This window comes from Myotis nattereri, assembly GCF_964212035.1.
Source record: "Myotis nattereri genome assembly, chromosome: 1".
In the NCBI taxonomy this organism is placed as follows: Eukaryota; Metazoa; Chordata; class Mammalia; order Chiroptera; family Vespertilionidae; genus Myotis; species Myotis nattereri.
Genome location: NC_138075.1, coordinates 7017213 through 7044770, shown reverse-complemented (window position 1 = coordinate 7044770; position 27558 = coordinate 7017213). Strand labels below are relative to the sequence as shown.

Here is a 27558-nt window from a genome sequence, read left to right as displayed (position 1 = left end):
ACTGATATGGCTGTCAGGTGTGACCCCAAGAGCGCAGACAGCCTAGAAGAGGGAACAGGACATAAACAATAAATAAACACACGCTATAAAACATTATTCAGATAAGGGTAGCCATAGTCACATGTAATCACATTGTAACTATAATCTCCGGGAGAGATGACTTCCGTAAAGAAAACAAGGCGGGGAGGGGTGAATGGGGGCTCTCCTCCATCCTCGGCCCTTCTAGAAGTTTCATTCGACGGAGGCTGGGATTCTGGCTTCCTTGTCGCTTTCCTTTTTTCATTTTATTTTATTTTTGTTAATTGACTTTAGAGAGGGAGGGAGGGAGGGAACGAGGAAGGGAGGGAGGGAGAGAGGGAGAGAGAGAGAGAGAGAGAGACAGAGAGAGAAAGACAGAGACATGTATGTGAGAGAGATACATCAATCCCGGTGGTTGTCCCGACATCAGCTCCAACAGCTGAGCTTGGGGCGCTTGTCTCTTGTCTTTCATTTCAAAATAGGGTTGTCTGTTTTTCCCCTTTTCATTTTTTCTTTATTTTTATTAGTTAAAATATATATATATATTTTAGCCTGGCCAGTGGTGGCTCAGTGGTTGAGAATTGACCGATGAACCAGGAGGTCATGGTTTTACTCCAGGGCAAGGCACATGCCAGGGTTTCGGGTTCCATCCCCAGTGTAGGGCGTACAGGAGGCAGCCAATCAGTGGTTTTCTCTCATCAATGATGTTTCTTTTTTTTTTTTTTTTAATATATTTTATGATTTTTTACAGAGAGGAAGGGAGAGGGATAGAGAGTTAGAAACATCGATGAGAGAGAAACATCGATCAGCTGCCTCCTGCACACTCCCCACTGGGGATGTGCCCGCAACCAAGGTACATGCCCTTGACTGGAATCGAACCTGGGACCCTTCAGTCCGCAGGCCGATGCTCTATCCACTGAGCCAATCCGGCCAGGGCTTTCATCAATGATGTTTCTATCTCTCTCCCCGTCTCCCTTCCTCTCTGAAATCAATAAAAATATATTTTAAAAATATCTGTCAAAAAAATAAGTTTTCATTGATTTTAGAGAGCGAGAAAGGGAGAGGAGGGAGAAAAATCGATTGGTTGCCTCCTGCACATATCCCGACGGAGTGGGAATCCAACCTGCAACCCAGGCACGTGCCCTGACTGGGAATCGAACTCCTTTCCGCGAGCAGGAGGACACTCAACCAACTGAGGGCTAGTTTTGTTTTTTTTTTTAAACAAGCAATTTATACTGGTTCATCTCTGCTTTATTTATTTATTCACGTTACCGATGAAACTGCCTTTTGCGTGTCTTGGGAGAGGTTTCCTCTGAGCTCCTCCCGGCTCTGCCCCTCCAATAGCCCTGTTTCCCTGGGTGGGAAGCTCTTCCCTCTTTCACAAGCGCCTCCTTCCGAGGTGGGAGGCTCCGGGCGGCTCTGGGCGGCTCTGGGCGGCAGGCTGTCACACTCCGCTGGCTTCAGGGGCTGGAAGGCGCTGTGCCCCATGCATTGGCCCGTTTTCTGCAAATGGGGGTCAGGAAGGGGACTTCCTGCTGGGCAGCACACACTACATTCAGGACTCTGGATGTAGGTGCTTCCTACACCCACCTTTCTTTATTTTAATATCGTATAATAGTGAGGTGCATTTGTTACAATTAACGAACTAATATTGACACACCATTATTTATTTTGTTTTTTACAATTTTTATTTATTGATTTGAGAGAGAACGAGAGAAACATGGACTTGTTGTTCCGCTTATTTGTGCATTTATGGGTTGATTCTTGTATGTGCCCTGACCTGGGATCGAACCCACAACCTTCGCATATGGGGACAACGCTCCAACCAAGTGAGCTACCCAGCCAGGGCTTGACACACTCTTTTATTTTTTAATATTTATTTATTTATGTATGTATTTATTTATTATTGATTTCAGAGAAGAAGGGAGAGGGACAGAGAGAAAGAAAGTCAATGGTGAGAGAATCATTGGTCGGCTGCTTCCTTCCCATCCCCTAGTGGGGATGAGCCTGCAACCCAGGCCTGTGCCCTGACTGGGAATCCAACCGTGACCTCCTGGTTCACAGGTCGACACTCAACCATTGAGCCACACCAGCTGAGCTCAACACACTGCTTTTAACCAAAGTGCATCCTGTATGCAGATTCCCTGTTTGTCCCTAATGCCCCGCGTCCCGTGTCCCCGAAGGCAGGGCGGCCCGGCTCCGCCAGGAGTGTGTCAGGGACACCTCACCCGCCTCCGCGTTCTTGCCTGGAGGAGTGGGAGGGGGGAGGGAGCACGGCGTGGCGGGTCTTCCGTGAGCACCTTCGGTTTACCGACTCGTCAGTGCGCCGTGAGCAGCAGGAACGCGAGTGGGTGGGGGCTCAGGGAGACCTAGGAGGGCTCCCCTGGCGGCCCGCGAAGGCACCGGCGCCCCCAGCACCGCCTCGGGGCAGGGACTGCGGCGGGCCGCGCGCTCACAGTTTCAGCTCCCCATGGAGGTAACTGAGGCCCCGGGAGCCTCGGCGACCCGTGCTCCAGGCCGGGGTGCCACCGCCCAGGTCAGGCAGTCCCGGGCGCACCCCGCCGCCGGAGTCCCGCCCCCGGGGTCCCCGCCCCGCAGTCCCGCCCCCGGAGTCCCCGCCCCCAGCCCCGCCCCCGGAGTCCCCGCCCCCAGCCCCGCCCCCGGAGTCCCCGCCCCCAGCCCCTAACTGGCCCCGCGCGGCGCGGAGCCGGCGACAGGTGGAGCGCAGCCGAGCCTTGCCCTGCTCCCTGCTCCCTGCTCCCTGCTCCCTGCTCCGTGCGCGCTCCCGGCCCACCATGGGCAACAGCGCGGGTCGCAGCGACTTCGAGTGGGTCTACACCGACCAGCCGCACACGCAGCGCCGGAAGGAGATGCTGGGTGAGCGCCGCCCGAGGCCCCTGGGCACTCCCCTACCCCTGCTCCGGGGGTGGGAGCGGCTCCCCTCCGCCCGCGTCCCTCGCGTCTCCCCGCCCTGTCTCTGCCTCCGTCTTGGGACCCGGGACACGGGGACCCGTGCGCCGGGGAGCACGTCTCAGCTGCTGCGTCCCGGTGGGGACCCGGGCGCAAACCTGGGGCTCCCGGACGCGGGACGCGGCGGCGCAGGGGTTGGCCACAGGGACCAGCTGCGAGGAGGCGCTGCCCCCGCCCAGGGAAGCAGCCCGGGGGCCGCTGGTCCCCTGGGCACCGGGCGCCCGCGGCCCTGGAGCTCCGGGTCCCTCCCGCGGCCGCCGAGAGGGCGCCACGCCCACCCCAAACCGAGTGTAGGCAGGACGGGCACCTCGATGGAAGCGAATGTGAACCGGAGATTCAGCGGCTTTAAAAACCAGAGATTGTGCCCTGAACCCTGTGGCTGGACGCGCGGTGGCCGCCCCTCTCTCGTCGAGTGTCCCGCCAGGTCATTTTTACCCACAGGCTCACCCTGCGGACTCGCGTGCCAGCGCCTTCCCCTGGCCCCGGGGTTAAGGGAGAAAGGGCCCACACCTCCCAACAGCTTTGCTGAGATGCCACCGAAATCGCCCCCACAAAGCCAGGCGCGGCCGCGCGTGGCCACGCTCCTGCCTCCCTCCCACACCCGGTTGGCAGCGCTTCTGGTCTCTGCCACGGACTGAGAAGGCGGTAGCATTCGCCTGGGTTTCTTGCATGTACATTTGTTTAACAACCGGTTCTCGCATTTGACTGGCCAGGGTAGTCTTTTCTCGGTTGGTCTGTTGCTTGTTGCGTGTTAGCTCTGGGTATTGGAGGCTTTTAACCCCGTGTCTCACATGTCGCGATGCATTTGCTCCTTTACAATTTTTGTCTTTTGCGATCACAGGAACTGTTTTCTTAATGCGTTTGAAGGGACTCGTTTTTGTCTTTAGTGCTTGTCCTTTGGTGTCTCCTCCCCCCACCCCAAGACTATGGAAATATGCACCCTATTACTTTTTAAAATTGTTATTGATTTTTAGAGAGAGAAAGGAAAGGAGAGTGAGCGAGAGAGAAACATTGATTTGTTGCTCCGCTTATTCATGCATTCATTGGTTGATGCTTGTATGCACCCTGACCAGGGATGGAACCAGCAACCTTGGCCTATGGGGACGACGCTCTAACCAGCTGAGCTACCTGGCCAGGGTGAATGCTTCCCACTACTTTAAACCTTCCAGACACTGGGCCTGTTAGTGGTTAGTATGTGACTACCCTGCTCTAGCTGGAGGATCAGGGGCTGCAGCCCCCTGGGTGGGTTTGTGCCTTTGTGTGTTTCTCCTATGAGGTGAGCGATAGTCCAGCATTGTTTGTGGTCTCAGCTGTGGCAGCACGGTCCCCTGCACCTGTGGACTTCCCAGGCGTGGCTGGGAGGGCTTGGTGATCATCTGGGCCTCCCTCCCACCAGCGCCCACCCGAGAGCAGGGGCTGCTGCCCCTCAGGAGGTTCAAGGCAAGGCTGCGTTCCTGTCACGCCCACTGGCTCTTCCGCTTCCCCCCACCTTCCCTTATAAGACTCACTGGGCACCTGGCCCAGGTGGCGAAGGCTGGGGATCTATGGTGACATCTGTAAAGTGGGCACATTCATCCTTGCCTGGCAGAGTGGGTATGAGGATGGGACCCCAGCACTCCAGGTCACGGAGAAGGAACTCTCTAAAGAGAGGAGCCACGGGCCCTGGCACCAATCCTGGACGCCTGCTGGACAGGTGGCCAGGAAGGCTGGAGGACTTGGAGAGGGAGGCATCTTGGCCTGGCCAGGGGCTGCACACGTTCTCAAGAGCCGATTCTTCAGGGAGCCTTGATCATTTCCACTCCCACTGGGTGCTGTGGGGTCCTCCCTTCGCATCTAGTTTTAAGCCAGTGAACTTGGACTGTGCCATTCTCCCTCCCTCCCTGGCATTTGCTATTCCCTTGCCTGAATGTCCTCCCCTGCTCTGCCCAACGGGCCCTTGCTCAGTTCCACCTCCTGCAGGAAGCCCCCCTGGCTTCCCTCGTGGACCCGGGCTGGGTGAGGGAGCTCCGTGGCTTCAGGCCATGGGTCCTTGTCTCTTTGGGGCAGGCTGCAGGGGTCTGGGGCGTGGCTGTGGAGTGATCTCCCGGCAAGGACCTCAACGCGCACTCATTAGCCATGTGACCTTCGGGCAAGTCAATCAACAGATGAGGAAACCGGCTTGTTGGCGTGAAAAGGGATTCGTGGTAATGCCTTCCTAACAGAGTTGTCGTGCAGGTGAAACGGAGGGAATGCTGAGTGCTCAGCTGTTACTCCTGCGGGCAGGCCCGTGTTTCCCCAGGACAGGGAGCACCTGTGCTGTTTCCAGCTGGAGAGATGGCTTATGGGTAACTGCCAGCCAGCATCTCTTTACGGAAGAGGCAGCAGCATGAGGTTCAGAGAGAGGAAGCGACTTGCCTACGGCCACACAGCTTGGAGGTCACAGAGGCCAGGTTGGTGCTCAGGCAGCCTCCTGCTCAGGACGTGCTGCGGCCCTACCCAGGCATCTGCTGTGCCCCACCCAGGTGGCTGCTGTGCCCATGCCAAGCTGCCAGGGCAAATGGATGCTCAATAAAGATCCTAATCGCAGAGTCAGGACCCAGAAAGTCCTGGCACAGAGCTGCTGAGGGCTCTTCCGGCAGGACCAAAGTCCACGTGCAGCTCCTGCCTGCCTGCCTGGGTGGGGACCTGCTCCCAGGGCACGGTGTCCTAGCAAAAGGGGGTCCCAGGGCGGCTCCGAGGAGCCCGGTGTCCCAGGCGGGGCCCAGGCTTCCTGGACTGTGACGGCAGAGCAGAGCCAGCGGGAGTCTGTCTGGCTGAGATCAGAACCCACGCCAGGCGTGGCCGTGGAATAAAAGGCAAGCTTTGGATTTGTCTTTTCAAAAACAAATAGCTTTGTGATTTTGTTTTTGTTCTTGACTTAGAAAAATAGGGCACACATATAGTAAAGAGAAGTTCAAATCATCAAAGGAAAACAAGGAAGTGAGACTGTTGGCACTGGCTGGATTATTTGCTCAGGAAAGAACTTGGCTGGGGATGTCTTGGCGGCAAAGCGGTGAGATCCAGACCAGAACTGGCTGAGCTCTCCGCTCCGCTCCGCTCTCTGGGGGATGTGTGGACGGTTCTCACCCAGCCACAGAGATGTGGCTGCAGGGAGGTGAGCAGGTTGGTCACAGGGTCGTTCTCTCGTGCCCCCATCCCTGCTGCAGTCAGCACACAGACCCTGCCCTCCTCTTCCAGGCAGGCTGCAGGCGATGCCTACCCTGTGCCCTCCCAGCCCTGAGATTCCACAGAAGAGAGGGGGGTGCCTCCTTCCCCTCCTGCTCTGAGTAGCAGGGCCTCCCCTGGAGCCAGCTAATCTCTGGCCCGAGCTGTGGGCCCTGTGATTAGTCAGTGGGCTGTGATGGGCTTGGGAAGGGCAGAGAGAAGCTGTTGGCCAAGGAGAGGAAGGGGACCTGGATGCTAAGCTGGGTGAGGAGGCGGGAAGGGGTGCTGTGGGTCTGGCCCACAGCAGCACAGAGAATAGGTGATCCCTACAGGCTTCCTCCTGGACCCTGACTGACCTGGGTATGTCCTCTCTGCTCAGACCCTCCCAGGGCCGCCCCTGCTGGAAATCTCCACCTCTGCCTGGGCCCGTGCGGCTCACCCCGGCCCTGGCCCTGCCCCTTCTTAGTTTGTGCTCTCCAGCCACTTTGTGGAACGCACCCTGTCTTCTGCCCATTTCCTACTCTGTGGCTTTTGCAGATGCTGTTCTCTCTGCCTGAATTCTTTCCCTCTACCGAACTCCTATGCATCCTTCAGGTTTCAGCCTAAATGTCCCTTTTCTCTAAAACACTCTCTAACACACACACACACACACACACACTGCGTGCTGGTCAGCGTTAAGTGATTGAGTCTCTGGAGGGAACAAGAGCCCCGATCTGTAAATATCTGTAAATATTTCCACTATGATCATTTGTAAGTGATCAACATGCATCATCCCTGGTCATGGGGTTGGGAAGGGAGGAGCCTGCTGGCCCACGCCAGGACCTGCCTCCCCGCTGAGCTCTCCTTCCTGCTCCCTGCTCCCTCGCGGGGCACTTTTACCCGTGGCCTTTGCCCTGTCTTCAATCCTGCCTTGATCTGTGGGGTGATTGCTTCAACTGTGACTTCCCCAGTCACCTCTGAGCTTCCCTGAGGGCAGGGCCAGGCCCACCTCCATCTGGCGTGGCCTGGTGTGGTGCTGGCTTCCCAGAGAGTCTGAGTGAGCCCTGAAGCAGGCGTGTTCCTGGCTCCAGCCCGGCGCTTTGAGGAGCTCACAGTGCGAGGGGTCATCCTGGCAGCTGGTGGTTGGGAGGCACCCCGTTTTTTTAAGAAATATATTTTTATTGATTTCAGAGAGGAGGGGAGAAGAAGAGAGAGATAGAAACATCAACAATAAGAGAGAATCATTGATCGGCTGCCTCTGCACGCCCCCCACTGGGGGTCGAGCCCTCAACCCAGGCATGTGCCCCTGACCGGAATCGAACCCAGGACCCTTCAGTCCGCAGGCTGATGGTCTATCCCCTGAGCCAAACCAGCCAGGGCGGCACCCCGTTTTAAGTGGCATTTCTCAGCTGCTCGGTAAGGCTGAGCTGCTCTTCCTGATTTCTCTGCCTTCTTTTGTGGATGTCCTGTCACGTCCTTGGTTCCCTTTCCATCGAAGTTGTCCTTTTTCTGGATTTCTGAGTTGTTGTTTCTCACGCTGCCTCATGGAGGCCCGGTGCCGGCCAGGTGGCAAGTACCTGCCCTGGCTGGCCCTTGGCCTTCTCACCTGAGTGTGTCTTCTGTCCTCTCTTTCCTGCCTCCTAGACATTTGCATGCTTTATGCACAGCAGGGCCCTGGGAGCTTGTCGCTTGCCCGCGGTTACCCAGCAAGCTAGAGGTGGGACAGAGCCCCTGTCTGTCCTCGGTCCCTCACACATGCCTGCTGACAGGTGCCAGGTCACGTGTCCCCTCCCAGCCTCCATGGAGATGGGTGTGTGCGTCCCCCGCCTCCTTGATTTGCACCCGCTTTTGTGAGGTATGATTTACATACTGTAGCATTTACTCACTTTAAAGGCACAGTCCAATGGCTTTTAGTCAGGCACCTGAGAGTATCTCTGTGGCCTGAAAAAGATGCCTTATGACCACTCGCGGTCACTCCACAGCCCCACCCCATATTCTTAAATCCAAATCCCCTCTTTTAAGTCCTCACCCAAGGAGTGAGGATATTCCCCATTGATTTTTAGAGAGAGTGGGAGGGAGGGAGGGGACGGAGGAGAGAGAGAAACATCAATTGGCTGCCTCCCGCTCTCTCCGTGACCAGGTTGGGGATTGAACCTGTGACTGAGGTACGTGCCCTTGACCTGAAATTGAGCCCACTACCACCTGGGCTCTGGGCTGGGCTGACACTCTAACCACTGAGCAAACCAGCCAGGGCTCCAAAACCTTTAAAAAAATTTTTAAAAAAATTATTGACTTAGAAAGAGAGAGAGAGAGAGAGAGAGAGAGAGAGAGAGAGAACCAGCGCCCTGCGCACACATGAGAAACACCGGTTCATTGCCCACCCACCCATGCATTCATCGGTTGATTCCTGCACACATCCCAACTGGGACCGAACCCGCAACCCGGGCACATAGGGATGATGCTCTAATCACCGAGAAACACCAGCCAGGGACACATTCTTTTCTAAAAATATGTTTTTATTGATTTTTAGAGAGAGAGGAAGGGAGAGGGAGAGAGAGGAACATTGATGAGAGAGAAACAACATCGATTGGCTGCCTCCTGCACGCCCCCACCAGGATCGAGCCTGAAACTTGGGCGTGTGCCCTGACCAGGAATTGAACCTAAACCCTGGCATATCAGGTGGATGCCTAACCACTGAGCCATACCTGCGGGGCTAAATCCAAATTCTTTCTCCTTTGAGTTTAGCTGGCATGTCACTGGGCTTTGTGTGTGTGTCTCCTTCTCTTGGCACATGCTATCCGGTGCACACTGCCCATGCTCAGGCACCGCACCCCGCTCCGCCTGGGCACCCCGTCCATCTCTGTGATCTGGGGCCTGGCTGCCCAGACCTTCCGCAAATATTTGTCAACGAACAAAAAGCAGGTTTAACAAGAGGCAGGTGAGGAGGCGAACAGTGGCTGCTGAAGGCACTTTGGGCCACTTTCCACCCTTTCTCTGTGGAACCGGGTCCCAGAGGGCCTCCCACACTGACCCCACGGGCGAGGCTGGCCTTTTGGCTCCAGAGCGGAAAAGGCGGGGGCTGAGCTGGGAGGTGGCGCAGGTGCCAGGCGCCAGGGCCGTGCGGCGAGGGAGCGGGCTGGGAAGTGGGATTAGTTGGGCTTTGGAGCCTTTGTCGGAGAGGCTGGCGGAGGTCAGGTTACTGGGCTGCGGTGCGGACAGTGAGGGAAGACCGGGGATCCTGGTGCCCCGTGTGCAGCGGCTTGTGTGCGGAGGGTCAGGTGGGGGCTCGGAGGCGGGTGGCAGCAGGAGCTGACTCTGCGATGGAACATTCGAGACCTGGGTCGTCACAGGAGACTGGCAGCAGTGGTGTTTGGCGGCCCTGGGGATGGAGTCCGTCCTAGACGGTGCCGGGCCTGGTGTGTGAGAGAGGGGAGGAGCCCCTGTGCGCCCGGGAGCCCTGCTGGAGACCAGGGGGTGTGACTTCATCGCCAGCCGGACCCCAGGGAGGAGCGGAGGCTTGCGCTGCGGGCAGGAGCCTGGTGCCCGCCTCGGGACCCTGCTGTCCACGGGGGTGCGGGCCCAGCGCCTCCCCTGCCCGGCTGGGGCACCTGCCATCTTCCCTCCGCTCGGCTGGCCCAGCAGAAGCAGGCAGGAGAAGTTCTGGGAGAACCCTGGGTCCCCAGCTGAGATTGGTGTGGGGTTCGGGTCAGGCCGCCCTCCCAGCAGGCGTGTCTGCCTGCTCTGCTCTCTGGGTCTTGATGACCCAGCCTGTCATGTATGTAAATATGTAATGCATGTAAGTGCACACACCTGCTGGAGCCCTGCTTCCCAGCCCCGGAGCACCTGCCGCCTCCTCACCCCGAGGTGGCCATGTGCCCCCATCCCCAGGGCAGACCCCACCTCCATGTGCCCCCAGGGCTGTCAGAGTGGGCACCGTGGGGACGGATGGTGAGGAAGCAGCCCAGAGAGGGACAGGGCCTTGCCCAAGGGCACACAGCCGTGGGCCTGAGCCGGGCGGCAGTGTGGCTCTCCTGAACTGGGACCCGGATTCCCAGGGCACTTTGCCCGAGGCAGCCCAGCCCCGGAAATAGCTCCTCTGGGGGCTGAGGCTCCTTCCACCCTCCAGAGGGGCCCCTGGAAATTAGGTGTTTCACCTGACCCCCACCTGACCCTCCGTACACGCCCCTCACCACCTCAGTGGTGGAACCTGTTTCCTCCACTCGATGATGGCGTAGTCCCCTCCTGGGTGTGTGTGTGTGTGTGTCTGTGTCAGACGCCGGGCATGCGGCCCTGCTGGCCTCTGCGTCCAGGCCTGGTCCCGGCTTGCATCCTGCAGACCTGGACTCGGGGGTCCCGAGGTCACATCTGGCTCTGCCAGCCTTTCCCTGCCTTGTCTGACGTTCTCTGGGCCTCCCTGGGTCTCAGACCCTCCTTTCTGAGCTGTGCCTGGACAGGGTGGCTTCTAGCAATCCTGTTACTCATGGCCAGCGGCTCTGGCCGGGCCGCTGCCGGGGGCCGTCTGCACGGGCGTGTTGTCTTTGGTTCCCAGGGGCCATCCACGCTTGCCCTGGGCTCTGCTGGAGGCGAGCAGGTCCCAGCCCCGCTGCTCTGGTCCTCGGGGCAGGAGGCCTGAGCAGGGAGGTCCCCCAGGTCGGCTGAGGTCCCACAGGGGCAGATCCTGGGCAGGGCTCCTCCTGGGGCAGCTGCGGGGTGCAGTTCTGGTTCTTTCCCCCTCCCCACTCACACCCCCTCTCCTTGTCTGCCTTCCCTGAGCCCCTGGAGCTTGCCTTGTCCATGACCCCACCCTGGCGTCCTGCCCCTCCATGCCCGTACACGCCCCTCACCACCTCACCTCTCAGCCATGTCACCCCTGGCTGTGCCGAAATGGCTCCTGCTGAGGCCCCTGTGACCTTGCCAAGTTCAGTGGGCCCCTGTCTTGTCTTCCTGTCTGTGACTCTCCTTGACCTCCCCCAGCTGACACCCCTAAGCCCATGGCTCCAGTTGCCCCAAGTCCTGCCCTGCCCAGTGACCTCAGCCGGGGTCTGTGTGGCTGGTGGTCCTCAGAGGGGCTCTCCGGGCGGTCCCCAGGCTCCCACCTCGTCAGGGGCCGGAAGCTCTGGAATTGAAGAGGTTAGATATTTGTTTCCCTTGAGTGAGGATTGAGTTTCCGTCTGGCAGGCGTGGGTGAAGGGATGGGAGGTGGGGTGGGGAGTCAGCAGGCTCCTGGGCAGAGGGCTGTTAGGGTGGTCCAGAGGAGCCCTAGTCCTGGAGGGGTCTTCTGGGGTCTCCACTGGAGGGCTCCCAGCCTCACTTCCCAGCACGATGGGGGCCAGGTCCCCTCTGAGCCCATGCGCCCCCCATGCTTTTAGCCACAGCGCCTGGGACCCCGCCGTAGGCCCCAGTGCCTGCTCTGCAAGGCTTCCCTGAGGGCTGTGCTGGGCCTGCGAACTTGGGGGGCTCCTCTCTGTTCTGTGGGGGAAGGTGCTCTCAGGCCCAGTGAGGTGATCGGGAGCTTACACTCTTGGGGGTCGCCCCTGAGCTGCCAGCACCCAGCTGCCTCACGCCTCGGCCCGCATTTCATTGCTTCCTGCAGGATGGCCAGGTCCAGGGACCCCCGGGCCCGGGAGCGGAGGTAAAAGCAACCAGGGCAGATGGCCTCCCTGAGCAGCACCTGGTCCCAGAGGTCAGAGAGGGGCTGTGCGTGCTCTCAGGCCCGGGAACTGGTGTCATAACCGCAGTCACAGCAGCTCCGGGGGCTCGGAGGCTCAGGCCGCATCGAGGCGCTGAGCCCCAGCGGGGAGGTGGGGTGGCTGGGGGAGGGGCTGGGAACCTGGCACCCCGTGCCTGAGCTTCGTGGGAAACTATTGGGAGAGGGGGAAGGGGTAGCAGGCCCCCCGAGGGTGGGCTGGGCAGGGAAGGCCCCAGGGGGTCTTCTCCTTCGCTCCCACAGGCAGGACGTATTATCTGCTCGATGGAGGCCCCGGAGGCCCACTGTCCAAGGTCCCCGCTGGCAGCTCTGTGCCTGCCCTGGCCCCTGAGGGGCACAGGAGTGGCCCGTGTGCTGGCCTGGGTCCCAGAGCCAGGGTCCTCTCAGCTGCCCCAGAGCTTGCGAGTCAGCGCTCACCTGGCGCAGGTGTGGCCTGCCCCGCCCTCCTGCCCCGGGCTTGGCCTCCTTCCAAGGGGAAGCAGGGGAGGCCCACCCTGTGGAGGCCGGTGGCTCGGTTGGTTCCCAGGTGCACCTTGGCAGGTGAGCGCCTGGCCCCCAGTTGCCCGAGGGGGGAGGCGGGTGCCCAGAGGCCACGGCTGGTGAGCGGGAGGCTGGAGCCTCTGGGTCTGTGGTCCCCGCCCCACAGCCAGGTATGCAAAGGTTCAGGGCACTTTGCCTGCGATTGCCTGGCTCCGGCTGTGGGCAAGGGCTGTGGGCGAGGGCATTCCAGACAAGGAGGTGGCTGGCACTTCCTTCTCGCCCTGGCCATCACGGGGAAACATGTTTCCCTGCTGGATTCCCACCCGCAAGCCCCCATCCTCCACTGGAGGCACCCATCTTCCTGGGCACACCCTCAGAAGTTCACTGTGACTCCTTTTGGGACAGGAATAAGCTGGGATGAGGCCTGCCCCCTGCCCCCCTCCCAAGAGGGGTCCACAAGTTGCCCACCTGCCTGTGTCCCCCATTCCTCGCCTGGGTCTTTTGGTCTCTCTCGCCCCACCTGGTGGGATGATGCTGGGGCGCCGAGCACCCAAGGGGACCTCTGGCCTTTCCTGGGCAGCCAGCTGGCCTCCCACTGTGCCGCCACGACCCAAGCAGCCACTGTGGGGCAGGTCCAGGAGAGCAGGTAACCAGCCTGGTATTGCCTCAGCACGGTCCCCGCCGTCTCCCAGTCCTAAAGCTTTCAGGAGCCGTGACCACCTGCAGTGCTGGTCGGGCATCTGCGTGCGCCTGAGCCCTGCCTCATAGGGCGCATGTGCTGACCAGCCGCCACGCACAGCACGACCTGAGCCCTGCTCCCCGCCTGGGCTTTCTGTGCGTATCCATTCCTCCTGCCAGCGACCGCGTCTGTGGTTCAGAGACGGCTCCTTGGAGCTGAGGTTACCTGCTTGGAGCTGAGAAATGTGTTAAAAAGACAAGAACAAAAGCAAAACATAGTTAAAATGGCAAATTTTATGCTCTATATATTTTACCACAATTAATTTTAGAGAGAGAAGGAGAGACAGCGAGAGCGAGAAAAAAACATTGATTTGTTGTTCCCCTCACTGATGCGTTCATTAGTTGCTTCTTGTATGTGCCCTGACCTGGGATCAAACCCACAGCCTTGGAGTATGGGGACAACGCTCTACCAACTGGGCTACCCGGCCAGGGCTTACGTTCTTTTAGGGATGGATTTAGGAGTGGAATTGCTGGGTCGTAGGGTAATTCTGTGTTTAACTTTTTTTTGAGGAACCATCAAGTTACCTTCCACAGCAGCTGTACCATTTTTTGTGATCTTACCGGTAACGTACAAACACGGGTTCCCATTTCTCCACATTGTCGTCACTTGTTACTTTGCTTTTTACGTGTAGCCACCCTCGTGCGGGTGAAGAGTATCTCATTGTGGTTTTGATTTGCGTTTCCCTAGTGACTGATGACACTGAGCACCTTCCCATGTGCTCATTGGTTAGTTGCACATCTTTGGAGAAATGCCTGTTCAAGTCCTTTGCCGGTTTTTACATTGGGTGGGTTGCCTTTTGTTGTTCAGTTGTAGGAGATCTTTACATAGTGTGGATTCAAGATCCTTGTCCAACCCTAGCCGGTTTGGCTCAGTGGACAGAGTGTTGGCTGTGGACCAAAGGGTCCCGGGTTCAATTCTGGTCAAGGACACGTACCTTGGTTTCAGGCTCCTCCCTGGCCCCGGGCCTGGTCGGGGCGCGTGCAGGAGGCAACCAATCGATGTGTTTCTCTCATATCGATGTTTCTCTCTGTCTTTCCTTCTCTCTTCCACTCTCCCTAAAAATCAATGGAAAAATATCCTCAGGTGAGGATTAACCAAAATAAACTAAATTAAAATAAAATCCTTGTCCAGAACTGGGATTTGAACCCACTCTGGACGCTGCTCCCTGGGCAGAGGTGGCCTGTGATTCTAGGATTCGGGGACCCCGATACCCCCAGCATCTCCCACAGAGGAGGGCTGTCCTGCTCCCGAGCCAGGACCTGCCCGAGGGGCAGACACTGAGAGGCGCACTGTGTCCTCGCCGCCTCACGCCGGGACACCACGCCCACAGAGGTGGGAACGAACCCATGGCCACACAACTCCGACTGTGAGCCTGAGTCTTCCCTCTGGAGCAGACTCCCTTCGCCATGTTGCTGTGTTTCTCTTTGCATACTCCCAGGGACAGGCAGCTCACCCCCTGGTCTATTGCTGGGTGGTCTGACAGAAAGGGTGCTGCAGCCGGACACCTGGCTTGTCTTAGTCACTGGAGAGGCGTAACTACACCTTGAAGGCTGGCGTCCCCATGCCAGAGGCACCTTCTCAAGAGGGAGGCTGGGGACGTGCCCTCGGTGCTGGCTGAGCCCAGGCATCACCCTGAGACTCGGTCTCCTCATCTGTAAATGGCAGACAGGACGGCGGGAGGGAGGAGGGCCTTGGGTCGGTTGAGCTGGGCTGGCATATCCTTCCGGACCAAGCACAGGGGGGGAGCCATGCCTGGGGCACTCGAAGGAAAGAGCTGGGCAGAGCTGGGCAGGACTCAGCCTTGGCCTGGCCATTCCCAGTCGTGGCCCAGCCCCTGCTGCCGTCCTGGCACCCTCTTCATGGGACAGCCTGGGAGGGTGAGCCTGAGGCTGCCCGCTGCTCAGGAGGGTGGACGCCGCCTGTCCTGAGGGGGCCCTGGGACGAGCCCCACCCTCATAGCCTCAGCTTCCCTCTCTGTGCATCGTGGTGCTGAGTGCCCACCTGCTGTGCCTGGGGAGGCGGGACGGAGCAGACCTGGTGGGCGTCTGTCACCCTGTCCGTCCCTGTCCCTGGACGTGGCACCCTCCCCGGCCTGGCCCTGCCGGCCCTCCTGCCCGCAGCTGCAGAGGTTCTAGAAGGCACGGCTGTCATGATAGAGGGTACGCCCCCCACACCCTTCCCCCGTTCCGGCAGGGCTTGCTGCTTCTGGGCCGGGAAGGCGCCCGTGGGCTTGGCTAACCCCAACTCTCGTTGTTTTTCCCTTTTCTATGAAACGAAACATAGAAAATACAAAAGATACTATAACAAACACACCCCCTCTCCCCAAATAAACACATTCAACATTTTATGGCACTTCCTTCAGATCTTGTTTTAAGAACTGAAACACTTGAGAGCAAGCCCGAGCCCTCCATGTGCCCCTCCCCAGCCGCCTGCCCTCCCGGGTTCCCGATATGCCTGGTCCACCTGGTCACAGCCCGCTGCACCGTGTGTGAGGTTCACGGGCGCAGCCGGCAGCTCCTGGCTCTGCAGCTGCTTTGATTTCTGACTACATTTTAGTGACCTGTGGGGATACCTGCTCTTTATTTAGGCTGATGGCAAAGACCCCGACCCCCAGGAAGTCTCCCCAGCGCCCCCAGGCGGTGGGGAGGAGGCAGGTCTGCCAGTCTGGGTGCCCACAGGCCCGGCTGGTCCTAGGTCCAGAATCACACGCAGGGCAAGGTCTTAGCATGATCCTCGAGGGCGAATTATCCCGTGTCACTGCCCAGGGGCTTAGTGGATGGCGGAGGAGGACCGGAGGGAAGCCAGTGGGACAAGTGGAACGAAGGGAGGAAGGGAGGGAGGAAGGGAGAGTGGGCATATGGCTGGGGGCCCAGGCGGCCGCGCCCCCCTCACCACCTTCTCTCCTGGTCCTACCTGCAGCCAAGTACCCGGCCATCAAGGCCCTGATGCGGCCGGACCCTCATCTCAAGTGGACGGTGCTGGGGCTGGTGCTGGTGCAGCTGCTGGCCTGCTGGCTGGTGCGGGGGCTGGCGTGGCGCTGGCTGCTCTTCTGGGCCTACGCCTTTGGCGGCTGCGTGAACCACTCGCTGACGCTGGCCATCCACGACATCTCGCACAACACGGCCTTCGGCACGGGCCGCGCGGCCCACAACCGCTGGTTTGCCGTCTTCGCCAACCTGCCCGTGGGCGTGCCCTACGCCGCCTCCTTCAAGAAGTACCACGTGGACCACCACCGCTACCTGGGCGGCGACGGGCTGGACGTGGACGTGCCCACGCGCCTGGAGGGCTGGCTCTTCTGCACGCCGGCCCGGAAGCTGCTCTGGCTGGTGCTGCAGCCCCTGTTCTACTCCCTGCGGCCGCTCTGCGTGAACCCCAAGGCCCTGACGCGCATGGAGGTGTTCAACGCCCTGGTCCAGCTGGCGGCCGACGCGGCCATCTTCGCCCTCTGGGGGCTCAAGCCCGTGGTCTACCTGCTGGCCAGCACCCTGCTGGGCCTGGGCCTGCACCCCATCTCCGGCCACTTCGTGGCTGAGCACTACATGTTCATCAAGGGCCACGAGACCTACTCCTACTATGGGCCCCTCAACTGGATCACCTTCAACGTGGGCTACCACATGGAGCACCACGACTTCCCCAGCATCCCCGGCTGCAACCTGCCCCTGGTAGGTGGCCGCGTGGGCAGGGGCGCAGCGGTGAGGGGTGCACCGTGTCTGAGGAGGCGGGAGGTGTGGCGGGGCGGGCCTGGGGCCAGGCTCTGACCTCCTTTTCCTTTCACGCTGATCATGGGGTGGCCACGTTCTCAGTTGTGGTGCCAGGGCGAAGGGAGAGGCCGCACAGGAGAGGGGCCGGGTGTGAGCCTGGAGAGTGACAAGGTGAATCCCGGCAGGGCAGGGGCTCGAGGCACATTTACCATTTAGACCGCTTAGTATAAAGCAAACCTGATTGAGCCCAGCTATGGCATGTACTGGCTGTGCATCCTTGGGCAAACTGCTTGCCCTCTCTGTGCCTCTGCCTCCTCTTGTAAAACGGGGCAGCGGTAGTGATAGTGCGTGTAAAGCACCTCCCCTTCCTGGGTCCTGACTCCCTGTCCCTCCGCATTTCTTGTCACTGCCCGTGACTTTCCAGGGGCCCCACATGGCCGAGAGGACAGGGAGGGTTCTGTGACCCAAGGGGCTCGGCCTGAGTTGGTGCAGAGTGGAAGCCTCCGGGCTGGTGGCTCTGCCTTGGGAGGCCTGCGGATGGAGAATTTCTGAAGGAGGAGGGAGGGCAGGGTGGGAGGAGGAGGAGTTCAGCCTGGTGTGGGTGGGATAGAAAGAACTGAGGTGCCCCTCGGGGCAGGAGAGGGGGCAGTGGGGTCTTCTGTGTGTACATGGGTGTGCACATGCCTTTAGGGGTTTGCATGTGTGCCTGAGTGTGCCCGGTGTGTACATGTATGTGTGCATGTGGTTATGTGTGAGCTTTTGTCTGGGTGTGCAGGTGTTTGCGCCCTGGCCTGTGTGACCAAGAGTCTGACAGCCTGTGTGTGCAGCCCTCCCTCCCTGGCCCTCCCCCCCGCCCCCTGCTGAAGGCACTGAGGTCCGGCTCTGGGCTGAGCACCACCTCACTTACGCTTCACCACAAGCCGATTTGGCAGGTGCCCGCCTTACCCATTATCCCCATTTCACAGATGGGAAGGTAAAGGTCGCGAGGGGAGGTGCCTGTCACAGGAAGCAGCAGAGCCAGAACCTAGACTCGGGTGGTTGTGAGAGTGTCTTTACTTCCGGGCAAAGTGAATGGCCCCCTGCTGGCGCCCGTGCAGGTCACCTGGTCTCCCTGAGCCCGTCTGCAGCTATAACGCAGGCCCGGAGCACTGGTGTGCCCAGTGTGCCCTCCATGGGGGCGGTGGTGCTGCTGCTGCAGGTGCCGAGGCAGGGAGCACTTCCTGGAGGAGGCAGCTGAGGGTGTCGTGAGCAGGCAGGGGTGAGGAGCTGAAGGGGGAGAGGGGTGAAAGATAGGCATTTGGCAAACAAGTACTGAGGTTGAGAGGTGGGCAATGGGGGGTGTGGTGGGAGCCGAGGCAGAGGGTTGGCAGGCTGGGGAGGGCACTGGAAGCAGGTGCAGAGCATGAATGACCAGGCCAGGCTGTGCCTCAGAACTGGGCAGGTGCTTGAGGGAAGACAGCCGGCCTCCCCCGGCTCCTGGGTCAGAAACTCCAGCGCAGCCCGGGGACAGGTGCTTATGAGCCTGGGCGAGTGGCCAGCACCAGCCAGCCTCCTGCCGGGCTGAGCTGGACACAGGCACCTGGGGATGCCAGGGTGTGTGTCTCTGTGTACCCACGTGTCTGTGTGTACACGCTCATGTGTCACGGTGTACATGCTCACGTGTTTGTGTACACACGTGTCTGTGTGTACATGCTCATGTGCACGTGTGTGGCAGAGGCCTGTCTGTGCCAAAGCCTGGCCTTGACCCCCGCCTCCCCGCAGGTGCGGAAGATCGCGCCCGAGTACTACGACCACCTGCCGCAGCACCACTCGTGGGTGAAGGTGCTCTGGGACTTTGTGTTCGAGGACTCCCTGGGGCCCTACGCCCGGGTGAAGCGGGTGTGCAAGCTGGCAGGGGACGGCCTGTGAGCTGGGCCGCGGGCGCCGGCCCGTCGCTGCGGAGCTGGTGGTCACGGCCCTCAGCCTGGTGCTCAGAACTCCGTGGCTGCCTTTGGTCCTGGACCCCTGGGCTGCTGCTTGTCCCCAGGTTCCGGTACCGCGCCGGGACAGCGGACACTCTGCACGTGGACTCGCTGCTGCCTCAGGCCAGGCCGCCCTTTCTGGGCCTCCCGGGGCGCCCTGGCCCCGCGCTCTGTGCACAGCCTCCATGGGGCTGATTTGTCTGGTGTGCCCCTGTCCTCAATTAAATATCAGCGTTTCTTTCCACATCCACGACGTGCTTTTGAGGGGTCTCGGCCCCAACCTGGGCCTGGCAGCCTGGAGGCGGTCCCCACCTGCTCCTGCTCCTGCTCCCACGCGTGGGTGCTTAGCAGCATTTCCTGAGGGCCCTGCCTTTGTGGGGGGCAGCCTTTGGGGGTGTAGGCAGCAGAAGGCCCCGCATTTTTGCCAAGTCCATGTGCCCCGAAGCCCTCCCTCCTGTTCACTCTGCTGGGTGCTGGCAACATGGCCTCCCCTCGGTCCATGTCGTCTGCTCCAGCCACCACCCCCGCCCCTCACCCCCCACCCTCCGCCCCCCGCCCCCCGCCCCCCACCCCCTGCCCCCCACCCCCAATCCAGCCTTGAGCCTGCACCCTCGTGGGAAGCCTTTGGAGGCTTGAGGGTTCAGGCTTCACACCATGGGGTCTGTCCCACCAACCAGCTGAGCTGCGGGACTTGAGATTCTCACAGACCAGGGCCCACAGGCCAGACACACGGCTGGACAGAGAGGTGACTAGTCAAAGGGAGGCGGGTGGGTGTCCCATGTCTCCGTGAGGGGGACATGGCTCTGCCTGACTCTGGTGAGGCCGATGGCACGGCTGACCTCGGGAGTCAGCCTTCCTGTCCGCCCTGGGCCCCCCTCTCCCAGCCCCGAAGACTGCAGGCCTCCTGGACTGGGAGGTGGGAGGAAGCAGGAGAGCAGCTGACGCAGGCAGCCTCTCAGAGACCGGAGCCTCGGGCCCACCTCCTGGCGGGCAGATCAACCCCCTTCCCTTCAGAGCCGAGGACACTCAGTGGGATGAAGTATGTCCAGAGTCTGATCAGGAAAATCAGTCCATCATCAGCCAGACTGGGGCCTGCCCCACCCCCCATCCTCCCGTGGCCCCCATGCGGCTGGCCTGTGGCTGGGCACTGCTGTGTCTGGCGGCTGCGGCATGGTCACTGCATTTCCAGGCCTGCCCGTGGGCCGGCCGAGTCAGACCCTCCCTGGCTGGTCTGAGACGGGCTGGCAGGTGCCTCGGGGGCTCCCCTGTGGGGGCTCAGCAGATGCCAAGCCAACCAAGCACTGGAGGAGGAGGGGTTCATCCTCCCGGCCCTGCTGGTCAGAACGCACACGACTCCCTCTGATGTTCCAGGCCAGGGTGCCACTCAAGGCCACGTCCCACTCCCCTGTGGGTGTGGCTCCCGTGGCCACCCCAGGCCCCCAGGAAGTGCCTGAACTGCCTGCTCACCCTCCCGTCCGTCCCAGGTCTGAATTGAGCCCAGCTACCCCACAAGCCCCCATCTTGTCCTGGTCACCACTGCCGGGAGACCTTCCCCCACAAGGGGTACCCCAGCCAGGAGCGACCAAGAGGAGGCGAGAGAGCGAGCGGAAGCTGGTGTGTGGACAGTAAGCGTTTATTACCACGTGGACACAGACACCGAGGGGCGTGGACAGACTTCACACCGTGATGCTGGGAGGAGCTGCTGGCACAGTGCGCCAGGCCCAGGTGCGGGGGGCACCCAGGAGGAACTCGGAACCACCTAATGAAGCGTGTGATTGGGGGTATCTTTTCTATAAACCAAAAGAAATGTACACTTAAATAGACAAATATAAAATACAAAAAAAGGCGAGTAGACCTGGTGTTCTGTGTCAGGTAGAATCTAAAAAAATCCAGGAATTGAACTTTTCCCTCATTTTAATATTTTCTCACAGGTTAAGACTTAAGTGAAACACATCCTGGCTTCAGTGCGTGCTCGGTGGCTGGAGGCCTGGCTGCGCTCCTCTGTCCCCGCCGTCCGTCAGGGGTCGTGGCTCGGGCCCTGCACGCTACGAGGTGCTGATTCCGCTCAGCTCCTGCCTGATGGCTGAGGACAGGAGGAGAGGAGAGGGCAGCTCAGCTGTGGCCGGAACCAGCCCACCTCCTGCCCCGCAGGGCCCGCCCACTCCGGTGAGGTCGCTCCAACGCCTCTGGTCTCCTAAGACCCAGGCTCCCAGAGGTCAGAGGCCCCAATGAGGTCTGGGGGGCTCCCCTGCACCCCCAGCTGGCAGTCTTGCTAGAGGCCCGCTGGGGTGGGGGCAGTGGCTGCAGGCAGCCTTGGAGCCGGGAGGGGCAGGCAGGCACCAGGAGCCCCAGGCAGGTCTGGGCAGGTGGGCACCTCCCCACCCCTCTCCCTGGCCTGAGCTCTTCCCCCAGGAGGGCAGGGATTCTGCTTCCTCCTGTCCCCACCCCCTAGGATTTCCCCCAAATCTGGGCCTTTCCCTGGACCGGGCCTGGAGTCAAGGCCACCAGAGAAAGTCCGATGAGAGCCAGGCCTTGTCTGATGAAAGGCTGCTTCCGGCCGCAGAGCCCGGACTCCTGGGGCCGCTCACCGCCAAGGCAGCTCCACCTGTGCCCGCAGCCCACTGCCCCACTGCCCGCTCCCTCCCACACAGGCTGCTTCCAGCCCCAGGCAGCCCCTCCTGGGGGTCGCCCAGCTATGAAGCCGAGTTAATAGTTGGCCTGTCTCCGTCCTGGCTCCAGCTCCTTCTCGCTGTCTCTATTCATTAACTCCTTATCTGTCCAGCTCAGGCCTGCGGGGACCTGACAAACAGGAACCCAGTGTTCTCCGCTGGGACCAGGACAGGGTGTGGCTCGGTCACCCAGGTAGGCTCTCACCCTCGCCTCCTCTCTCTCCAGAGTCCCGCCAGCCCTCTGCCACCCAGCTGTGACTTCGTCCCCCGCTGGTGGGGAGCAGGTGGGGCCTGAGGCGCCTCCCTGCTGTCCCGGGACAGAGCCAGCCCTGCCGAGGGCCCTGCCCTCCCCTCTGGCTCCAGATCTGAGCCGCTGTATCAAAGGCTCGGTGGGGGCCCGGGCGGGTGTGACTCACAGTGGCCAGGCCCTGCCCTCTGGACCAGGCTCTTTGGGGGAGCGCCACCACCTGCTCCCCCAGCCCAGGCCACGCAGCTGGGAGCCGGGTCAGGGCCACAAAATGGCTCTGCTTCCTGGGAGGTGTGTATACTTAGCCAGACCCTTCACCGTCTGAGCCTCAGTCTGCTTGGCTAGAGAATGGGAGGGCTTGTGGGCCGTTAGGGGGAGAATGAAGCCCCCGAAGCACAAAGCCAAAGGCCTCCGGGGCCCTGGGTGCCTCCCGGCCGGGCCGCCCTGGTCCTGCCGCTGTGCGGCTCTGCCCGCCCTCAGGACCGGGGTGAGCCCACTCACCGTCGATGATCTCCTCCTTCACTTTGTGGAGCTCTCGGACCACCTCCTCCAGGATCTCCTGTGGGAGCAGAGCCTCAGAGGCCGGGACAGGAAGCCGGCCTTGCAGGGGTGAGGTGTTGGAAGGGGTGGGGGTGTCCTGGGCCTCCCTCGGAGCCACAGCCCCTGCATCACCCTCACCCACACCCCGGAGCCGGGGGGAGGATGGTGTGCCCGGGGGATGGGACACCCTGGCCAGCCCTGCCTGGCCTCCAGCACCTCAGGCCCCTCTGGAGTGCCCGGACGGCAGGGGATGTTTATTTCTGCGATGGGCAGGGGTGGGCCTGGGGCAAATGCTACGACCCCCTCCACTGCTGGCTCCCTGACTGACTGAGGGCCCCACTGGGTGGTCCCAGCCCCGGGCTCCTTCACAGCCTCTCGGGAGAGGACGCGCTCACCTGCTTCATCCGGTCCAAATCGAAGGCGTCCAGGGCCACGTCGTTCACACTCCCGGCCGGCTTCATCCTGGGGAGAGGACGGTGGGTGCGGTGAGGCAGGTGGCGGGGCCTGGCAGGCACGCACCACACCGGGGACCGAGCCTGGGCAGGGACCTGGGCGCACCAGGGCCTCCTGCTTGGGGCGGGCCCTGCGGGATGAGACTGCCCCTTCCCGTGGCCCTTCAAACCCTCTTTGCTTGTATCTGTGGCCGCTCCTTAGCCACGCGAGGGTTCTACCGCCGCCTCCAGGACCTCGGGATGCTGTGACCATGTTTCCCAGCCAAGAGTCAGGGCTCAGGGTCCCACTGAGGGCTGCTCCCGGCGCTGAGGGCTCTCGCAGGCGGCAGTGCCCACGCGGCCTCCCCGGGGAAGAAAACACTGACAAGCTAGTCCCCGGCGCGGGCTCTGTTCCTGGCAAACGGGAAACCAGCAGTGGCGGCACCGAGGACAATGCGAATCGCAAAGCCTGTGCAGCAACACCCGCTTAAAGGCCTGACTGCAGGCAACGCCCCTGGACAGGGCTTTGCTCTTCGGAGGCCAAGGTTTCCGTTTCCTGGGCTGCCTCTCTGAGAAGTTCCGGAACTAAAGCTGGTTCGAACGGCAACGTCTCTTCCACATGAATCTTTCCTGGAAAATCTTAGCCAAACACCCGATTGCTCTCCCCACATGGACGGAGAGGCGGGCGGGGCCTGCGTGTTCTGGGCAAGGACGTGGCCGAACCGCTGCAGGGTCCGTGGCCGTGACGGCCGGTGGACACACCGTGACCGTGATCGGACGGATGAGAGCGTGTGGTGAAATCGAGGCCCGCTGCTGTCCACGGCCACAGAGGAGGCGTGAGCGCTACGGTGCTGTCGCAGCCTCGCTGGGAAGCAGCACGAGGCTCCTCAGACGAGAAACAGCCAGCAACCCCACGTCTGGGTTTTGTGCGAAGGAGATGCAATCGCTGGAGGAGGGAATCTTGACGAGGTACCTGCCCCCCTGTGTTTGCTGCAGCATTAGCCACAGCAGTCAGGACACGGAAGCCGCCAAGCGTCCACAGACAGGCAGGTGGGTAAGAAGACGTGGAACACACGCATGTGGGATTAGTCAGCTGTGAGACAGAAGGAGCCACGATGTGTGGCAACATGGATGGACTAGAGGGCATGAGGCTGCGTGGAATAAGCCAGGCAGAGAAAGACAGACACGGTATAATCTCACTTGTATATGGAATCTAAGAAAAAACAACAGACTTATCAAAACAAAGAATATGTTGGTGGTTGTCAGGGGCTGGGGGGACGGGTGGAGGTGGTCCAGGGCGCGCACTCCGGTTACCGATGGATCCGCTCTGGGGATGGTGACTGGGTGGCAACACTGCGTTGTGTGCTTGAAAGGAGCTAAGGAAGCAGATCCTGAGATTCTCTCCACACACACCGGGAACTGGGCGAGGCTAACTGACCTCCCTGTAATCACTGCACAACGTACGCGCATGTCACATACCACGCTGTACGCCTTGCGCCTGCACAAGGGGGACGTCCATTATAACTCAGCACAGCTGGGAAATCCCCCTGCCTGCCATGCAGAACGTCAGTGGTCCGGGCACAGAACTGAATTAAAACGAACGAATAAATTAAATGCTCTCACCCCTCCCAGATGAACTCAAGAGAGAGGCCAAACGTGGTCCCCAATGAGTTTGTAAGTAATTGTGGGTACAGCCTGGAGACCCCCAGGCCATCACACCATCCTGTAGGTTCAAGTCCCTGTTGCCACGGAAACCTTCCGGGTCACTCTGTGCCCCGGTTCTCTCCATACGAGGCATGTACACCCAGCAGCCCCAGATGGTGGCGCTGTCACACTCCGTGAGCACAGGGACGCCCCTGCTGGAGGGACGGACCGCGCTGGAGAACGGATCTGTCTCAGGGCTGGAGTCCCCTTCTGAGGGGGCACGGGCAGCCCGCCCTTCCTCCAGCAGCAGGAAGTGACCACCGGGGCCCGGGCACCCTGCCTCCTCCGGGGCCTGCTCTGTTCCTGCCCCTCCGTGCGCCTCCCTGCACAGCCGAGTGAGCGCCCCCAACAGCCGACAGCCCAGCGCCTGTGTGGAGAGCGCGTAACTGGGCCTGCGCAGAGTCCAAAGACGAGACGCCTTCCTGCCCACTGCCCTTCCTCTTCCCGTCCCACTCGGTAGCCACAGGGCCTCAGCGGCCCCCGTCTCAGAGCCACCAGATGCCACGCGGAGGGAGGCCTGCCCCGCCCACTCGCTACAGCGCCGTGAGCACTGGGCACCTGTCGGAACCCACAGCCGTCCAACCACCGGCCTTCCCAGCGGAGATGAGGTCTCTGCAGGCAGGATGAGCAGGACCCCGCCCAGACCTGGCAGACCCTGGCCCTGGACACGCCCTGGCTGTCCGAGTCCTCTCCCTGCTCACCGAGTGTGTCATCGCCCCTCCGGCCAGGGCCAGGGCCAGGCCAGTGCGCTCTGCTCATCCCCCTTTCGCTCTGCAAGACCAGCCTCAGACGCCACCTGCTCTGCCATTCGAGGGGCTTCCCTCAGTCTTGGTGGGCAACGGAGACATTTCTTACCCGGGTTCTGGAGCCTGCGGTTCAGGTCAACTTGGCCTCTGGTTACTATGGGGCTGCTAGTCTCTGACTTTCGGGGCGTCCTCAGTTTCAAATATCCTATCCTGTTACCACACCAGCTCTTGGTTTGGGAAACATGGTCAGCATCCGCCCGGGAACCTGTGCTGTACGCGGAGGAAGGCGAGGAGGCGGGGTGCCAGGCCAGGCCCCTCATGGCTGAGCTGTGGGGCGCCGCTGTGGCTAGTGAGCACTTCCTGTGTCCAGCTTCTGTCCACACAGCTGTCCACACGGCCGCCCGTGAGGCCGACAGACTCTTCACGGGGTGGGGGTGGGGCATGCCCAACGACACAGAGCCCAGAGCTGGGACTCCCTTCAGCTCCGCTCACGCCCCTTTGGGCAGGTCGCCCTCCCGCCCGTCTCTCCCTCCCTGAGAGGGAGGAGGAGCAGTCCCCAGCCAGAGCACCGTTAGACGACAGGACAGGGACAGGGTCTGTGTTAGTCACGGGCAGGGGACAATGGAGGCCCAGAGAGGGGCGTTCGGTACCTAGAGTGAGGCTGTGACTGAAGGGGGCTCTTAGCTTCGGGGCTCTTGGCCATGGACGGGGTTCTAGGGCAGGGGAATGAAACAGACACATGAATGGGCACCGTGGCGGCCTCGGCCCCACCGATGGCGCAGCTCGAGCCTCCGCGGGGCCGCTCACCTGGACAGCAGCGAGGACACGGGCTTCTCCACGGAGTTGCTCCGCTCCCAGGGCTTCCGGCCGGCCTCTGTCAAGTCACGTCAGAACGAGGAGCCTTAGGGCTGAGATGACTCCCAGGCCCAACATCCCTGACAGGAGGCCCCCCCTGCACCCCCCATGCCCTTCAGGAAGCTCTGCTTTGGGGGAGCTGATGCCCGGCTTGTCCTCAGTCCCCCTTGGGCCCAGGCAGCTCTTGCAGGCTGTGGATGACCCTGCTGTCAGCCGTGTCTCCCCCACTCAGGACCTGGCTGGCCCTGACGTGTGGTCTGGTTTCGAGCCTCACCATGAAAGCCCACCCTCCTTGAAATGCGAATCAAGCGCCAGGGAGCTCTCAGCTACGTCCTCTGCTGTTGGAGCAGCACCAGCAGGGGGTGAGCGGGCAGAGGAAGCCGCGCCAGGTGCTCAGCCAGCCTGAGGCCCAGGTTTGCTTTTGGGGGCCAGGCCCCCAGGACCCCACGAGCACCTGCTGTCCTCTGACTCGTTGGTGCTCCCCACAGGACGGCTGGCCCTTCCCTATCCTGGGCGTGAGGGCTGGTTTGTTTTTCTTTCCTCTTTTTAAAATTAAGTGGCATTAAATTATATTTCTCTTTTGTGAAGAGATTTGTCAAACTGAACTGAATTCACTGACTTTGTGGATGAGCAGAGAGGCAGAAGGGAAAATTTCCAGGCAGCAGAGAGGCCGACCGCAGGCCAAAGCAGGTCTCCTGAAAGCCACCCCTGGGACCTGCTGGCACAGGCGCTGGGACACATCCATGCTGCAGGCGTGTGGCCCTGAGCGAGCCATGTAACTACACTGAGCTTCGACCTCTGACACTGGGCCAACACCAGCCCCATGGCCTGGAGGGAGGTATTTACACTCGTTCACCGAGAGCCCACGCGGCATCCCATGGAGCAGTCCCGCCAGGGAGACAGACGTGCCAACAGCGCCAGGCCACGCGGCGGGCAGGTCGGAGCTCCTGTCCTGGACAGGCGCTGGCAGGCAGCACTCATCTCGTGTGGGGAAGACAGGGCTGGGTGGGTGGGTTCTGTGGCCTGGCAGCTCCGATGCCCACAGGCAGCCATCCCTTGGACGCCAGCACTCCTTGCCCTGGTCACCGAGGGAGCCTGGGGCTCACCAGAGTGGTGGCTTTGGGGGAGGTGGCAGGGAGACCCCTAGCGCAGCCCTTCTGGCCAACTCTGCTCATTCGTAAAGTGAGGCGGAGGGAGCGGATCATGGTCCTGTGGGAGTGCCTCCTGCTCTGAGGCCCTGGCCCGCGCAAGCTGGGCAGGGCACCTCTTACCTGAGGAGTTGGGTGGCTGGCTGGCTGCTCGGGTACCCGGAGAAGGAGAGGTGCTGGGCTCTTCCTAAAATGGGGGAAAAGCTTGGCCGTCAGTCTGCTTACGAAGGCTGTTGGGCTGTGACCAGGGCCATCTAGAAAACCCTAGGTTTTTTCTTAAAGAACATACGTTACTTTTATAATCGGCAAAATAATGAGTGTTATTAACAAATGAAACCCCAAGTCCGGGTGGGAGGTGGTCTGGCCCATGGAATCAGGGAAGGAGAGGGCTGCAGGGAGACACAGGCTCCTGCCTAGTGGGGCAGACCCTACGGCCAAGGGCCCGACCCTCCGCACAACAGCGGCCTGAGCTCCTGGGTG

The 27558-nt window shown here is 60.9% G+C and overlaps 2 protein-coding genes across 7 annotated transcripts in view; one reads left to right on the top strand and one right to left on the bottom strand.

The window, feature by feature from the left end:
• The first annotated feature begins 2712 nt into the window (after positions 1–2712).
• On the top strand, positions 2713–18984 carry DEGS2 (delta 4-desaturase, sphingolipid 2). The gene is made up of 3 exons (XM_081097934.1): positions 2713–2895; positions 15996–16738; positions 18539–18984. The coding sequence occupies exons 1-3, from the start codon at positions 2814–2816 to the stop codon at positions 18683–18685; spliced, it is 972 nt and encodes a 323-aa protein (XP_080954060.1). The 5' UTR covers positions 2713–2813; the 3' UTR covers positions 18686–18984.
• A 1371-nt stretch (positions 18985–20355) lies between these two features.
• The window catches only part of EVL (Enah/Vasp-like), a 114958-nt gene continuing 107755 nt past the window's right edge, over positions 20356–27558 (bottom strand). For 3 of the 6 annotated variants that reach the window (XM_081097880.1, XM_081097878.1, XM_081097879.1), the window contains exons 9-14: positions 27202–27265; positions 25883–25949; positions 25726–25788; positions 22590–22656; positions 22156–22213; positions 20356–20821 (exon numbers count right to left, since the gene is read on the bottom strand). In XM_081097880.1, coding sequence (XP_080954006.1) covers positions 20784–20821; positions 22156–22213; positions 22590–22656; positions 25726–25788; positions 25883–25949; positions 27202–27265 — 357 coding nt within the window. In that variant the 3' untranslated portion in view covers positions 20356–20783. The remainder of the gene's footprint in view (positions 20822–22155; positions 22214–22589; positions 22657–25725; positions 25789–25882; positions 25950–27201; positions 27266–27558) is intronic. The other 3 variants (XM_081097883.1, XM_081097881.1, XM_081097882.1) reach the window with 1 other exon arrangement.

Excerpts from the sequence above, each read along its gene's own strand:
- DEGS2 (XM_081097934.1), top strand. The coding sequence starts at position 2,814 with ATGGGCAACAGCGCGGGTCGCAGCGACTTCGAGTGGGTCTACACCGAC. Across the intron at positions 2,896-15,995 it reads GCGCCGGAAGGAGATGCTGG|CCAAGTACCCGGCCATCAAG; the intron begins GTGAGCGCCGCC and ends TCCTACCTGCAG. Across the intron at positions 16,739-18,538 it reads CCGGCTGCAACCTGCCCCTG|GTGCGGAAGATCGCGCCCGA; the intron begins GTAGGTGGCCGC and ends GCCTCCCCGCAG.